This window comes from Carcharhinus amblyrhynchos, chromosome 15, assembly GCF_965287045.1.
Source record: "Carcharhinus amblyrhynchos chromosome 15, sCarAmb.v2.hapA, whole genome shotgun sequence".
Taxonomy (NCBI): Eukaryota; Metazoa; Chordata; class Chondrichthyes; order Carcharhiniformes; family Carcharhinidae; genus Carcharhinus; species Carcharhinus amblyrhynchos.
Window position 1 is genome coordinate 66713370 of NC_137338.1, and position 16488 is coordinate 66729857.

The 16488-nt window shown below is 46.5% G+C and overlaps 1 protein-coding gene across 1 annotated transcript in view; it reads left to right on the forward strand.

Annotated features, from left to right (window-relative positions):
• The window catches only part of phldb2b (pleckstrin homology-like domain, family B, member 2b), a 174621-nt gene that overhangs the window by 26560 nt on the left and 131573 nt on the right, over positions 1 to 16488 (forward strand). The window contains exons 4-5 of the mRNA XM_080204108.1: positions 7624 to 7746; positions 9311 to 10632. Coding sequence (XP_080060234.1) covers positions 7624 to 7746; positions 9311 to 10632 — 1445 coding nt within the window. The remainder of the gene's footprint in view (positions 1 to 7623; positions 7747 to 9310; positions 10633 to 16488) is intronic.

A 16488-nucleotide genomic window follows, 5' to 3' on the forward strand; every position in this document is an offset into this window, starting at 1 on the left:
AACTGATCCACTTCAGATCAGCCGTGGTCTTATTGAATGACAGGGCAGACTCGAAGGGCTAGATGGCTTACTCCTGCTCCTATTTCTTATGTTCTTATAAATCTTCCAAATTGCATTACCTCACATTTGTCTGGACTAAACTCCATCTGCCATCAGCTTGATTTCAGCCACGTGTTCAACCGATCTATAGGCTGCTACATTCTCTTCTACAACCTTTGTGTCATCTGCAAACTTACTAATCAAACCAGTTACGTTTTCCTCCGAATCATTTATGTATATATTACAAACAGCAAAGGTCTCAGCACTGATCCCTGAGGAACACCACTTGTCACAACCCTCCATTCAGAAACGCACCCTTCCACTGCTACCCTTTGTCTTCTATGACTGGGCCAGTTTTGTATCTACTTTGCCAGCTCACCTCTGATCCCATGTGACTTCACCTTCTGTACCAATTTAGCATGGCCAATCAACCTAACCCGCACATCTTTGGACTGCGGGAGGAAATGGGGGTACCTAGAGGAAACCCACACAGACAGGGGGAGAATGAGCAAACTCCACACTAACAGTGACCCGAGGCCAGAATTGAACCCGGGTCCCTGGTGTTGTGGGGCAGCAGTGCTAACCGCTGTGCCTCCGTGCCACCCAGAAGAATTTAAGAATTTTTGTTTGTTTATCTTGTTAGTTATCACCCCTGATTGGCCCAGAATTAAATGGAGCCAGCTCATCTCTGGAGCATTCTCAATTGGTTAGATTTTTTTCCTGTCCCCTTAAGTTTGAAATGTTGCTTCATAGGTTGCTGGAAGTGCTGTGGCTGATAGCAGCACAGCAAGGACAGAGGTGGCATCGAGACATCTCATCCAGCAGTCTTGCCAACCAAGTTTTTCTCCTGTAGTATAAGTTGCTGTGATTGAATGAAGTTTGGTATTCTTATGTTTGTCCATCTTATGGACATCTTACGTCCATCTTAACATATTCTTATGTTTTTCCAAGATGAAAAACGGATGACACGGTCACTGTCATTGTGGAGTTTGCAAGTGCTCTCCGTGTCTGTGTGGATTTCCTCTGGGTGCTCTGGTTTCCTCCCACACCTAAAGATGTGCATGTTAGCTGGATTGGCCATGGTAAACGCACAGGGTCATGGAGCTGGGAGGGAGCAGGGTTTTGAATGCTCTTCCACAGAGTTGGTGCACACTCGACGGGCCAACTGGCCTCCTGCACAGTAGGAATTCTAAAAGCTTTAGCAACCTGCCTCACTTTCAGCAAGGCTCCCCACTGCTAATGAGGAGATAGAAAGACTGAGATGGCGATAGGGTGAATTCAAGGGAAATCGGATACAGAAAATGAAATCGAGAATAATACTGGGATTCAGGAAGAAACGAAAAGTTTAAAAATGACATCTAATAATAGGGATGAGACTCCACAGTTGAAATGGTTGTTCACTTTGCTGGAGAATGGTATTTGTCAGAATATAAATTTTGCCATTCGAAGGGTACTCACATCACTAAGTACTGAACGAAGAACAACCCAGCAGGGGAAACAGGCCCTTCGGCCCAACGAGCCCGCGCCGCCATTTTAACAAAGCATTTACCTACACCTACCTTGCCCCATGTGTTTGCGAATGGTACCCCTATTGTAGCCAGATTCAGGGGCTCTGGGGAGCCCCTGAATTCAGGGGGGGGGAAATGGGTATTTTCCATCCAAATACTACGATTTCTTAACTTTTCTCAGGGTGTGTGAGGGTGGTCAGCATTTTTGCAAAGCTAAACCAAATAGGCTGAAAACTTGCAGCCGTTTGTACTTTCTGGATCTTCTCTTCCTCCTCACAAGATGCTGATTGATTTGCAGATTAATTACGGACGTTAAAGCCCGTGTCGTTTGGCAGCGAGTACGGGACCAGTGTTTCTGAAGCAGGGAGTAATTGTTCTGATTGGAGAGTTGAAGGAGGGATTCATTCCAGAGTTGCATTCATAATGTTTTCCTTTTGTCTTTGACCAAATATGGTGATGGATAGGGTTCCACAATCTCTGCCCCCCACCCCCTGTCCTCCCAACTAACCGCCTTCCTGCCTGAAGCTCCCAATCTGTTTTGGGAAATGTGTGGGCCATGAGACATCTGTGGAATTTGCCTGCCTTTTCGTGTTGGCTTTTGTGCAGATTGCAAAGGATGGCGCTTCAAACAAAACAAAAAGAATTGCAGTTTAAAAGGAATCTTGGCGAGCAGAATGTGAGTGAGCATCTGGCACGTCTAAGGATTGAATGCTTTCCAGATGTTAGGAGCTGTGTGCATGAATAATAAGCCTTTCTGACAAAGGTTCTGTGGCGAAGACTTGATGACACAGCAATTCTAATCCCGTCCTGGCCATTTGAAGAGATTTGAAGAACTGTTGCCTGCTTCTGACTAGTAGAAACAGAAGGTAAAAATTGCCATTAACAGTTAGCATTGCAGGAGTTTGTGCAGCGTGATTGTGACCAAGGGGTGCTGTAAGCCCCACTGGGGTTCAGAAGAATGCGAGGGGGTCTCATTGAAACGTATGAAACTCTGACAGGACTGGACGTTTCCCCTGGCTGGGAGGGTCTAGAACAAGGGATTACAGTCTCGGGGTAAAGGATAGGCCATTTAGGACTGAGGTGAGGAGAAATTTCTTCAGGTGGAATTCTGTAACAAAGAAGGCTGTGAAAACAAAGGCACTGAATGAAAGAAATACAGGATAGATAGATTTGATTTATTATTGTCATACAGTGAAAAGTATTATTTCTCGTACGCTATACAGACAACACGTATCATTCATCGAGAAGGAAACGAGAGAGTGCAGAAAGTGGTGTGACAGTCATAGCTAGGGTGTAGAGAAAGATCAACTTAACCATTCAATAGTCTGACAGCAGCAGGGAAGAAGCTGTCCTTGAGTTGGTTGGTACGTGTCCTCAGACTTTTGTATCTTTTTCCCGATGGAAGAGAGAATGTCCAGGGTGTGTGGGGTCCTTAGTTATGCTGGCTGCTTTGCTGAAGTATAGACAGAGTTAATGGATGGGAGGCTGGTTTGTGTGATGGATTGGGCTACGTTCGTGACCTTTTGTAGTTCCTTGCGGTCTTGGGCAGAGCAGGAGCCATACCAAGCTGTGATAGAACCAGAAAGAATGCTTTCTGTGGTGCGTCTGTAAAAGTTGGTGAGAGTCGTTGCTGACATGCCAAATTTCCTTAGTCTTCTGAGAAAGTGGAGGCGTTGGTGGGCTTTCTTAACTATAGTGTTGGCATGGGGGGGACCAGGACAGGTTGTTGGTGATCTGGAACCTAAAAATCTGAAGTTCTCACCCCTTTCTACTTCATTCCCATCGACGTAGACAGGGGCATGTTCCCCTTTATGCTTACTGAAGTCGATAATAATCTCCTTAATTTTGTTGATATTGAGGGAGAGATTATTGTCTTCATAGCGGTTCAGCAGATTCTCTATCTCATTCCTGTACTCTGCCTTGTCATTGTTTGAGATCTGACCCACTACGGTGGCGTCGTCAGCAAACTTGGAACTCGAATTGGAGCGGAATTTGGCCACACAGTCATAGGTGTATAAGGAGTATAGTAGGGGGCTGAGAACACAGCCTTGTGGAGCACTGGTGTTGAGGATGATCGTGGAGGAGGTGTTGTTGCCTCTCCTTGCTGATTGTGGTCTGTGAGTTAGGAATTTCAGGATCTCGTTGCAAAGGGAGGTGCCACAGCCCAGGGGATGAATTTCGTGGGAATAATGGTGTTGAAGGCTGAGCTGTAGTCAATGAATAGAAGTCTGACACAGGTGTCCTTGTTATCTAGGTATTCTAGGTTGAGTGCACGGCCAGAGAAATGGCGTCTGCTGTGAACCTTGTGCTGGTAGGCTAACTGTAGTAGATCCAGGTAGTCCGGGAGGCTGGAATTGATTCATGCCATGACTAACGTTTTGAAGCACTTCATAATAATCAAATCAAACCTTGTGCCTGTAACATAGAGTAAGTCATTCAAGGTTATGAACGAATTCTGAAAAATGGGATTCGAATAGTTAAGTGGTTTGTCTTTGATTGGCGTAAGTGCAGTGGGCCGAAGGGTCTTTTCTGCACTGTGTATCTCGTTAACTCTATGACAGGAGGAGGCAATTCAGCCATTATGAATCTATATTTGAGTTCCGTTCTCCCTCATTAGCTTTATATCAGTCGATAGTCTTGCCTAATGAAAATTTCAGTCTTGACGAATTCAATTGGCCAGTCAACGCAATTCTCTGCGGGAAGAAAATTCTGGATTTCCACTCCCCAGTGTGTGAATGACGACCTCCTGGCGACATCCATGAATAATCTCGCTTTCATTGGAAGGTGACACCCCTTGTTCTGGAACTCCAGGCCGGGTGGAAATCATTTCTCTCTCCATCCACCTAAACGAACCCACTAATCATCTTAATCGTTCCTGTGTCAGTGCAGACTCGATGGGCTGAAGGGCCTCTTCTGCGTTGTATGATTCTATGATCCTGAGTCTTTGACTGTCAACCGGTTCACATAATTTAACCTTTTTGGTTGTGATATTCATCCGCTGCATCCTTTCAAGGTCATTTGACTCTTTCTGAGGTTGGTGTCAGAATGGACTACAATATTCCAGATGTAGGTCCGAGCAGAGCTTTGTTGAGAGGTTACAAAACATTCATCCCATTGCTTCCGTGCTGTCCTGTGATAAAAGTCCACATTCCCTAAGCCTTTGTAATTATTTATGTATTTGGACCATTTAGCGATTACGCTGGGAGAAAGATAGGACAGTAAGAAGTCTCACAACACCAGGTTAGAGTTCAACAGGTTTACTTGGCATCAGAAGCCATGAGCTTTCAGAGCGCTGGCTGCCCCTTCGTCAGGTAAGTGGGAGTTCTAATCACAAACAGGGCATATAAAGACCTGTTGGACTTTAACCTGGTGTTGTGAGACCTCTTACTGTGTTCACCCCAGTCCAACGCTGGTATCTCCACAGAAAGATAGGAGGCAGTGAAGTTCACAAGGGCCAGCTCTGGCACTGCTGCTTTTCCTGATATACATAAATGACATGGATACTGGAATTTCCAGACTCGGAGGAGTGGCACACAGTAAGGATGACTGTAACAGCATTTAAATAGATGGGCAGAATGGGCAGGCAAGTGGCAAATGCAGTCTAGTTGAGAAATGTAAGATGAGGCATGGGGGAGGCAATCTCAATATAAAGGCACAGCCCAAAGTCTGTACAGATACAGAGGGAACTGAGAGCGCATGTGAATCGGTCTTTAAAGGTGGTGGAACATATTGAGAGAGAGAGTGAGAGAGAGATTAGTCAAGTGCCTCGGATCCTGGGCTTCACAATTAGAGGTACAGAGTACAAAATAAGTTATCCTGTACCTTTATAAAGCTCCGTTAGACCAGAACAAGAGTAGTGTGTCCAATTCTGGTCACCTCATATTAAGGAGGATGTGACGGTCCTGGACAGGATGCAGAGGAGATTTACTAGATTTACTAGATTCCTCTGGGAATGAGGGATTTTATCGACAAGGCTACGGTTGGAGAAGCTGTGGATGTTCTCCTTGGAGTATAGGAGATGGAGGGGAGATCTGATGGAGGTACATAGAACACTACAGCACAAACAGGCCCTTCGGCCCACGAGTTGCGCCAATCACATCAACACCTACCAATCTACAGACCTATCTATAACCCTCAATCTCATTAAACCCCATATACTCATCCAGAAGTCTTTTAAAAGACCCCAGTGAGTTTGCCTCCACCACCACTGACGGCAGCCGATTCCATTCACTCACCACCCTCTGAGTGAAAAACTTACCCCTAACATCACTTCTGTACTTTCCTCCCCGCACCTTAAATCTGTGTCCTCTCGTAGCGACCATTTCAACCCGGGGAAATAGCCTCTGAGAATCCACCCTATCTATTCCTCTCAACATTTTATAAACTTCTATCAGGTCGCCTCTCAACCTTCATCTCTCCAGGGAGAAGAGTCCCAGCTCCCTCAACCTAACTTCATAAGGCATGCCTCCCAGTCCAGGCAACATCCTTGTAAATCTCCTCTGTACCCTTTCAATAGCTTCTACATCTTTCCTATAGTGAGGCGACCAGAACTGTGCACAGTACTCCAAATGAGGCCTGACAAGGGTCTTATAAAGTTGCAGCATTACCTCCCGATTCCTAAACTCAATCCCTCGATTAATGAAGGCCAGTACACCATACGCCTTCTTGACCACATCCTCCACCTGCGAGGCCGATTTAAGAGTCCTGTGGACCCGGACCCCAAGATCCTTCTGCTCTTCAACACAACTAAGACTCCTGCCCTTGATAGTGTACTCGTTCATCCCGTTGGTTCTGCCAAAATGGATGACTACACATTTATCCGCGTTGAAGTCCATCTGCCACTTCTCCGCCCAGTCCTGCATCCTATTTATGTCCTGCTGCAACTTTTGACATCCTTCCAGACCATCCACAACACCACCGACCTTCGTGTCATCAGCGAACTTACTTACCCATCCCTCCACTTCCTCATCCAGGTCATTTATGAAAATAACAAACAGCAAGGGTCCTAGAACAGATCCCTGGGGCACTCCACTGGTGACTGACCTCCATGCTGAAAAAGACCCATCCACAACCACTCTCTGCCTTCTGCAGGCAAGCCAGTTGTGGATCCACAAGGCCAAAGGCCCTTGGATCCCATGCCCTCTCACCTTCTCAAGAAGTCTTGCATGGTGTACAAGATTATGGCAGGTTTAGAAAAGATAGGCAAAGAAAAGCTGTTTCTGTTAACTAACGGTACAAGGACCCAGAGACACAGAGCAAAGGTTTTGGGCCAGAGAAATAGTTGGTGGAAATATGAGGAATTCGATTTTTACACAGTGAGTGGTAATGACCTGGCACCGGTGCCCATGAGGCTGGTGGAAGTGGAGACGACCAATTTTGAAAAGAAATAAGAAGGAAAGCAGAGCTTATAGAGTGGATTGCTCTACAGGGAGAAGAATACAAGCATTGGGCTGAATGGCCTCCTGAATAGTTCTGACTCTATTGTTGATTGCCGTTTCTTGGACACCAGTGGATAATGTATTACTTTTGCACATTGAATTCCACTTGCCACGTTTTGTTCACCTCAATCTATTGCGATCCCATTGCAGGCTGTGTCTGGGTTTGTGCGTGTTGATAAATCTGAGAGTTCATATAACTGGGTGTATGTTTTCTATTTGTCTGTCCATCTGTCAGTTTAACCACCTTGGCCACACTGGCAAGATTTCCATTTGAAATCCTGTCATATCCCAATGCTGGATCATTCTGCCTCCAATTAATATTAAAGGAAGTGTCCCCAGTTTCCATCTCCCCCCTTTCCTCGTTGTAGGGCACGGGAGAAGGCCCGATGTGGTGGGAGAGATCTGTCGGTCCTCTGCGACTGCCTGCCCGATCTACACCACTACCACAGTCGGCCAGGGGTGGCACCCTTCAGCTACCCCACCACCGGGGAGAACTATCATGGCAGCTTTGACCCTGTGATCTGGTGCAGATTCATAATCATATTATTGCTAGTCACACGTCAGTCAGAAATGGGGAAGGTGTCCCTGGAAAGGTGGAGCTCCAAAACAGATGACACTGTTGTATTTGTTTACTGCAGGTTGTATTCTGTGCCTCGGCCAATCGAACTACTTTCGATTCAATCATCCCATCGAAGCCAGACGGATAAAGAATATGAAGCCCGACAATGAGAACGTAATCGCCTCACCCAACTTGGTTCCAGGTAGGAGACGTGAATATTTGGGGCCTAACGTGGTGTTCTGGGAGGTTGGGCGAGTTGCTTTGTCTGTCCGTGCTTACAGGATTGCTGTGTTTATTTTCAATGCCTGAGGTGCTGTGTCCCACCCTCACGTACTGCATCTTCAGGTGGGGATGGCTGGGACACTGGTGGGAAAATAGAACTGACTGTGAGCTAAGTCTCACTCTCTCCAGCAAAGAAAGCTGCTGTATCTTAGCTTGAACTTCACCAGCCAGAAAACGTGGTGAACCTGCCCAATATCTTTGCTCTCCGTTTCCCGTTACCCAGCCAGTTTCCTAACAATAATTCCCCTTCAATTCCATCGGTTTCAATGTTAACTAACGGTCTCTTCTGAGCAATCTTATCAAATGCCTTCTGAAAATCATAGACAATCCCCCGTTCAACCCCCCTCAGAAGGTTCATGAGGCAATGATCACCCTTCATAAATCCGCGCTCTCTCTCCTGATCCGCTGAAGTGTTTTGTTACTCTGTCCTTAATTACAGATTCTCGTAACTACCCAGCAGCAAATGTTAGGCTAACTGATCTATAAATCCCTGGTTTCCTCCCACTCTTTCCTCCCCCCCCCCGCCCCCACTCTTTTTTAAAGAAATTTTGCAATCTAAAAAAACACTCCCTGATTCGAGAGAACTTTGGCAGATTAGAATTTGGATATCAACAATATTTTCCCTATGTTTGGTAAACCACGGAATTGAAACCGTTGGCTCCTGAGGTTTGTGACTCTTTAATGCTGCTAATGTGTTATTTTGTTGACTTAATATTAATTTTCTTGGGATGTTTTGCATGTTGACTTCTATCGTGAATATTGACACAAAGTAGTCATTTAAGATATCTTGTCATTCGGAGTTGCCATTGGCTGTCTGTTTTAAATAAGGTCATAACATCATCAGGAGCAGGGTTAGGCTATTCAGTCCATCTAGCCTGTTCTGTCATTTGACACAATTGTGGCCTTAACTCGATTTTCCTGGCCCCCATTGCCCTTAACTCCCTTCCCTGTCACACATCTACTGAATTTAGCCTTGAACATGTTCAATGATCCAGCCTGAAATCTTCTGAGAGGAGAAATTCCTCCACATCTCTGTCTCAAATGGAAATAATTTACTGTTGATTTTCATATTCCTTGCAAAGTACTATTCACACTAGCTTTTCGTAGCTTTCACTATCTAAATATCACTGTGTAAATCCTGCGTTTCCAGCAATAATCTGTAGTCCACGGGAGTATCGCAATGACTCCCCAACCAGCTCTCTTGGGGTACAGCTCACTGGGGTGGTGTCCAGAACGTACAAAGATGCGCGGGTTAGGTTGACCAAGCTAAAATTGTCCCTTAGTGTACTAGGATGCTTAGGTTAGAGGGATTAGTGGGTATAATATGTAGGGATATGGGGGTGGGGCCTGGGTGGGATTGTGGTCGGTGCAGACTCGATGGGCTGAAGGGCCTCTTTCTGCAGTGTAGGGTTGTATGATTCTGTGATCGTCTGGGGACAGAAACTGAAACAAATCTGGTCTAATTCTTATATTATTTCTGACAGATTTTCCCAACATCAGAGAATACCAGGCAGCAACCCAGAGCCCGGCCTCCAGACAGTTTGGATCGGAATCGAGTTGCCATGGCTACGCAGATGACAACGCCATGCAGAATGTGGTTAACCTGATGAAAATGAGTCGGTATGTGGCACGGACTGATGGGAGGGCCCGGAGCCCCGCCGAGATCTCGCCCACTGAAGGAAGGCGATTCACGCCCAGAGTGCTCACCAGTCGCAATGCCACACCGCCACCGTTTTACCCTCAGTTCTCTCCCACCGCTGCGGACAGACCAGCCAGTGGTGGCTTCCAGAGGTTCTTTCCCGTCAGGTCGGCGGTTCAGCTGGCGGGCTCACCAACTCCTCCACAGAGTCCCCTGTCACCCATGGCTTCCTCCCCCTATGACGTCTACTGGGGGAGGAGACAGGAGCTGTGGAATGGTTCGCGAGCTCAGGGCCTTGCTTACGGGAGGCCCTTCATGGAGAGCCCCTCCAAATGGGGCGCGTGGGACGACACAACATTGCCGGAGAGCACCTGTTTGGGCCTCGGGTCAGTGCGGGCCGCTGTAAACCGTGGCAAGGAGTCGGCCAGCATGCCGTCCAGCCCGAGGATGGCTCGCAAGTTGTATCTGTCGTCCAACCCCATCGATTATTGCCCCTCTGCCCGGGGTAGGATTGCCATTGGTGAAGGGGCTTTTGGATCTGGTTCGCGGGCCAGGGAAGCATCCGCGAGTTGCCTCCGGCAAATGGGAGTGTACAGTCGCTCCCTCCCGAAACTACACAAGGCCGGAGACAACCATCTGGTTCCGTTTGCGTCCATTCAGTCTGGTGATTGTTTCAAACTGACAAATGTCTCGGATGAATCTAGGGATTTGGGTCCAAGGTACTTCCCTCTACCAATGAAAGAAGCTCATTACCCACACACAAACCAGACAGTGTCACCGTATTCGAGTAACGCAGCGGAAGGCCATGAGGAACATCACGTTACAGGAAGTCCGAGGGTCGCTCAGAAGATCTCCCTAACTTCGCCCCATTTGCACGGCAGAGATAGTCCGTTTATCCTCGATCCCAGGAGGAAGGAGTATCAGAACGGAGGGGGGGACTTCTCTGCCGATGGCATCGACCAGGTCTTCTGGAGTCAGAGCAGCCCCCTGGAGCCCCACACTGCCGACGGGGCTAAACTGACGGCACTGGGACAGCGGTCTGCTTCTCCCGCCTTCCGCAAGCGCACCAGCAGCATCAGCTCGATTGGGGGCAACGAGGAAGATTTAAGGGGTTATCATCAACGTCAAAAGGAAGAGAGACTCCGTGAACAGGAAATGGAGCGTCTGGTGAGTAGAGAGGCCCAGAAAGCGATGGCATTGTTGTCCTGCAGTTTGAGGAGATTAACTGGACGGACCCTTGACAATTTGCTGATGGACTTTTCATTATGGGTTCAGGCAGAGTCCACACACCTAACCTAGTGACAGATTTTACCCTCAGACTGAGGGAGTGAGGGAGAGCTCAAACAGAAGTTGAGATTTGTGAACTTCTAGTATGTTCCAGCAGTGCCTTGACTGAATTATTGGCACAGGGTCACAATAGCTATCAGCACACTGGGTGGACCTACATCACAGCACTGCAACAGTTGAAGAAGGCAGCTCACTACCACCTTCTCGAGGGGAATTAAGGATGGGAAATGATTAAAAAGTGATTGAGTTTTAGATTTGTCAAGGTTACCCCTTGTGCATCAGCTGACTTTGGTTTTCACTTCCTTTCAGCCCTTTATGGAAGGCATTCACAACATTTATGTGGTCCTAGGTTTACTGGAGATGCTACAAAAAGATCATTATTATCCTTTCAAGTAGGAATCTGATAAAACCGATCGTTCCAAAGGTCTGAAATAGGCCCAAAGTGTCCACAGTGGCAGCTGGGTTTTCCATTGCTGAGATACATTGCCCACCACGTTGGTAATTGCAGAGGTGTTCAGTGTCCCTGTTTAAAACGGGCACTAGGAACATTCTGGATGTCAATAGGGGCCTGCAGTCTAATTGAAGCCTCCCTAAACAAATGGTGGGCCCGAGGCCTGTGGCCTAGCGTGCTGGCCTTAAAGGAACTGCCATTAGCTGCAAGATACAAGGTGTCTAAAATCCTCAGTGACATTGGGAGATGCAGGGGTCTTGCATTTAACTCCACAGGAGACACTGCCAACTTACACTGCTCTATCCCAATCAATATGTACCATCCCCATCACCCTGTAAGTGATTCCTCCTCTCCCAGTTAATCTCCCTCTCCTGCTCCTGATTGATGCCCTCCACAGTCTGAACCCATTCGTCCTTTCTCCTCCTCATCCATCCTGCTGATAGCTGATTCCATTCCTGCTCAATTTCTATCCCCACCCTTGGCCTCCACTCTGTTTTTCCTGAACTATGTCCTTGTAGATTTTTATAATGTAGAGATTGTCTGTCTGTTGGCCACAAGTTGAAACCAATCACATTCACATCTTGTAATTCAGCTTGACCGTCATCCTTATGCAAGTGTGGGGGAATGAATGAGTGAGAGAGAGAAAGAGAACATGAGCGCGTGCACTCAGAGTGATGAGTATGTGGAAGTGAAAAAGAGCAGCATTGTATCCGAGAATTTCCCTTTTGCTCCTTTTTATTTCCACGTTTCAACTCTCTCTCTTGTGGCATCCCACTGCTAATTCTGTGATTTAAGCCCTTACAGTAATTAACATGTCATCATGGGAACATATATTGGTGGGTATCCAGTGTAGGAAATAGAGAGACTGTAATCATCTTGTGGTTTTTTTTTTAAAGCATTTACCAATTTATGAAATGTGGGTGTCACTCACAAGGTCAGCATTTATTGCCCATCCCTAATTGCCCTTGAGAAGATGGTGCTGAACTGACTTCTTGAAACCACTGCTTTCCCTGAGGTGTAGGTACACCCACAGAGGGCGGCACAGTGGTTCGACTGCTGCCTCACAGCTCCAGGGACACTGCTGCAATTCCTGGCTTGGGTCACTGTGTGTGTGGAGTTTGCACGTTCTCCCTGTGCCTGTGTGGGTTTCCTCCAGGTGCTCCGGTGTCCTCCCACAGTCCAAAAATGTGCTATTTAGGTGCATTGGCCATGCTAAATTCTTCCTTAGTGTACCTAAACAGGCGCCAGAGTGTGACGACTAGGGGATTTTCATCGTAACTTCATTCCAACATGAATATACTTGTGACTAATAAATAAACTTTACTTTAATGCTGTTAGGGAGGGAGTTGCAGGATTTTGACCCGGTGACAGTGAAGGAACAGTGATATAATTCCAAGTCAAAGTGATGAGTGACTTGGAGGGGAACCTCCAGGTGGGTTTCCAAGTATCTGCTGCCCTTGTCCTCGATGGAAGTGGTGGTGAGTTTGGGAGATGCTGTTTCTGCCTGTCACATACTTTTAGAAGTGAGAAGGCATGCTAGAGCATGAACATGGTGCGTAGAGTCTATATCTCTGGAGAAACACCTTTGAAGGTGTTTGTAAATATTGTGACGGTGAGTTTTGCTTTCCAAAGGAAGAAGCAGAAACTCCAAGGTAACAGTTTCTGGATTATTACCTGAGCCACTGGAATTGGACAAATAATATTAGAAAACAGAATGGCTGGTGGGAGAAGTGTGTACCAGTTCTTGGACATTGGCACCAGTACTGGGAAAAGTAGAATCTGTAACACTAGGATGGTTTATACCTGATCCATGCTGGGACTGATGTCCTATGAGCCATCTTACTAGGGAAGTAGAGAGAGTTTTATACTGAATGTTGCGGGCAAAGAATCAAAATTTTGGAAAATGTGATAAACCAAAGAGTAGAGACAAGGCAATAGAGAAAGGTACTAAAATGGGAAATGATAAACTGACCATGAAAGGAAGGGACAGAGACCATAAACCTAAGAGTAAGTCAGTGGACAAGGCTGGATGCTACAAAAGTAGTAAAAGGATAAAGCTAAAGGCTATGCATCTGAATGCATGTAGCATTCAAAACAAAACAGATGAAGTGATAGCTGAAATAGAAGTTAATACATACAATGTGATAATACTAAAAGAAGTACAACCTGATAGCTATCACAGAGATGTGGCTACAGTAAAACATGGATTGAGACCTGATTATTGAAGGGTATATGACATTTCAAAAGGAAAGGAAGTTGGGTAAAGGTGGAGGGGTGGCTGTCTTAAGTAAATGTAGTATTAGCACATTAGAGAGGAGTGACCTAAGTTCAGAAAATCTGAATGGAGAAGTAGTTTGGGTTGAAAAATTATAAAGGCAAGAATTCACTTGTGGTTGTGGTGCACAGGGCCCTCTAATTGCAGGACAGGGGGGTAACATACTGACATGGATTGAAGATTGGCTAGCTAACAGGAAACATACTTGGCATAAATGAATCTTTTTCTAGTCGGCAGGATGTGACAAGTGGTGTGCCACAGGGATCAGAGCTGGGGCCTCAACTTCTTACAATTTTTATAGATCTCTTGGATGAAGGGACTGAAGGTAGGGTTGTAAATTTGCTGAAAACACACAGATGGGTAGGAAAGTAAAGTGTGAAGCGCACACAAGGAGGCTACAAAGGGACATAGGTTATTGGCAAATGGTGTATAATGTGGACAAATATAACATTATCCATTTTGGCAGAATAAAAAGAAGCAAATTATCTAACTGGTGTCAGATTGTGTAACTCTGAGATTCAGAGGGCTCTGGGTGTACTTGTGCATGAATCACAAAAGGCTAGTATGTAGGTACAGGAAGTAATTAGGAAAGCCAATGGAATGTGATAATTTATTGCGAGGGGAATTAACTACAAAAGTGGGGAGGCTAAGCTTCAATTGTACAGTAAAGAGTCTCTCAACACCAGGTTAAAGTCCAACAGGTTTATTTGGTAGCACAAGCCACAAGCTTTCGGAGCGCTGCCCCTTCATCAGGTAAGTGGGAGTTCTGTTCATAAACAGGGCATATAAAGGCACAAACTCAATTTACAAAATAATGGTTCGAATGCGAGACTTTACAGGTAATCAAGTCTTAAAGGTACAGGCAATGTGTTGAGAGAGGGTTAAGCACAGGTTAGAGATGTGTATTGTCTCCAGCCAGGACAGTTAGTGAGATTTTGCAAGCCCAGGCAAGTCATGGTGGTTATAGATAGTGTGACATGAACCCAAGATCCTGGTTGAGGCTGTCCCCGTGTATGGAACTTGGCTATCTGTTTCTGCTCAGTGATTCTGCATTGTCATGTGTCGTGAAAGCTTACCCGAAGATCAGAGGCCGAATGCCCGTGACCGCTGAAGTGTTCTCCAACAGGAAGAGAATACTCTTGCCTGGTGATTGTTGATCAGTGTTCATTCATCTGTTGTCGTAGCATCTGCATGGTCTCCCCAATGTACCATGCCTCGGGACATCCTTTCCTGCAGCATATCAGGTAAACAATGTTGGCCGAGTTGCGAGAGTACGTACCTGGTGGATGGTGTTCTCACGTGAGATGATGGCATCCATGTCGATGATCTGGCATGTCTTGCAGAGGTTGCTGTGGCAGGGTTGTGTGGTGTTGTGGTCACTGTTCTCCTGAAGGCTGGGTAGTTTGCTGCGGACAATGATCTGTTTGAGGTTGTGCAGTTATTTGAAGCAAGAAGTGGGGGTGTGGGGATGGCCTTGGTGAGATGTTTGTCTTCATCAATGACATGTTGAAGGCTCAAAAGAAGACGTCGTAGCTTCTCCGCTCTGGGTAAGTACTGGACAATGAAGGGTACCCTGTCCGCCGTGTCCTGTGTTCGTCTTCTGAGGAGATCAGTGTGGTTTTTCGCTGTGGCACGTTGGAACTATCAATCGATGAGTCAAGTGCCATATCCTGTTCTTATGAAGGCAGCTTTCAACGTCTGGAGTTGCCTGTTGCGATCCTCCTCAACTGAGCAGATCCTGTGTATACAGAGGGCTTATCCTTAGTGAATGACTTCTTTAACGTGTTTCGGGTGGAAGCTGGAGAAGTGGAGCATCATGAGGTTATCTGTGGGCTTGCGGTACAGTGATTACTGAGGTGACCATCCTTGATGGAGATGCGTGTGTCCAAGGATGCAACCGATTCCGGAGAGTAGTCCATGGTGAGTCTGATGGTAGGATGGAACTTGTTGATGTCGTCATATAGTTGTTTCAGTGATTGTTCACCATGAGTCCAAAGGAAGAAAATGTCATTGATGTATCTAGTGTATAGCTTTGGTTGAAGGTCCTGTGTGATGAAGAAGTCTTGTTCGAACCTGTGCATGAAGATGTTGGCTTATTGAGGTGCGAATTTGGTCCCCATGGCTGTTCCGTGTGTCTGGATGAAGAACTGGTTGTTGAAGGTGAAGACATTGTGGTCCAGGATGAAGCAGATGAGATGTAAAATTGCATCTGGAGATTGGCAGTTGTTGGCGTTGAGTACTGAGATAGTTGCAGCAAAACCATCGTTGTGGGGATGCTGGTATAGAGTGCCGTGACATCATTGTGACAAGGAGTGCTCCTGGTTCAACTGCTCCATGTGTGCTGAGTTTCTATAGGAAGTCTGTAATGCAACAAAAGCTGGGGGTTCTTTGTACAGTGGGTTTCGGGACACCTTTGATGTAGCCAGAGAAATTTTCACACAGGGTCCCATTGCCCTGTGGCCGGATGTGTTGGCTTTGTATATCTTCAGGAGGCAGTAGAGATCTCCAATGTGGGGAGTACGTGGGATAAAAGCACGGAGGGTGCTCTGAAGGTCCAGATCAAAGGTCTTGATCGGTCTGTTGAGTTGACGGGTGTGTTCTTTGGTCGGATCTGTGGGTAACTGTCTGTTGTGTTCCTTGTTGTTCGGTTGTTGGTACACTTCTCTGCAGTAATCCATTCTGTTCAGTATGACGATGACCCCTCTTTTATCTGCTGGTTTGATAACAACGTTGTGGTTGGTCTTGAGAGCGCGGATGGCGTTGCGTTGTGCTTGGGTGATGTTCGGGGCTGTCTCGTGAGTGCGGCTGATGAATTTGGTGTTGACACACCTTCCGATGGCTTGGACATACATGTCAAGTTGAGGGCAGCAGCCTTCCGGAGGAGTCCAATTCGATTCCTTCCTGTTTGGTTGCTGCACTGCGGATCTCTCTGTCGGCTGCTCCGGTTCATTGGCTGTCTCATTGTGTTCGCTGTTGGCCTCTTGGGGTTTGTGGAAGAACTCCCGTAGCC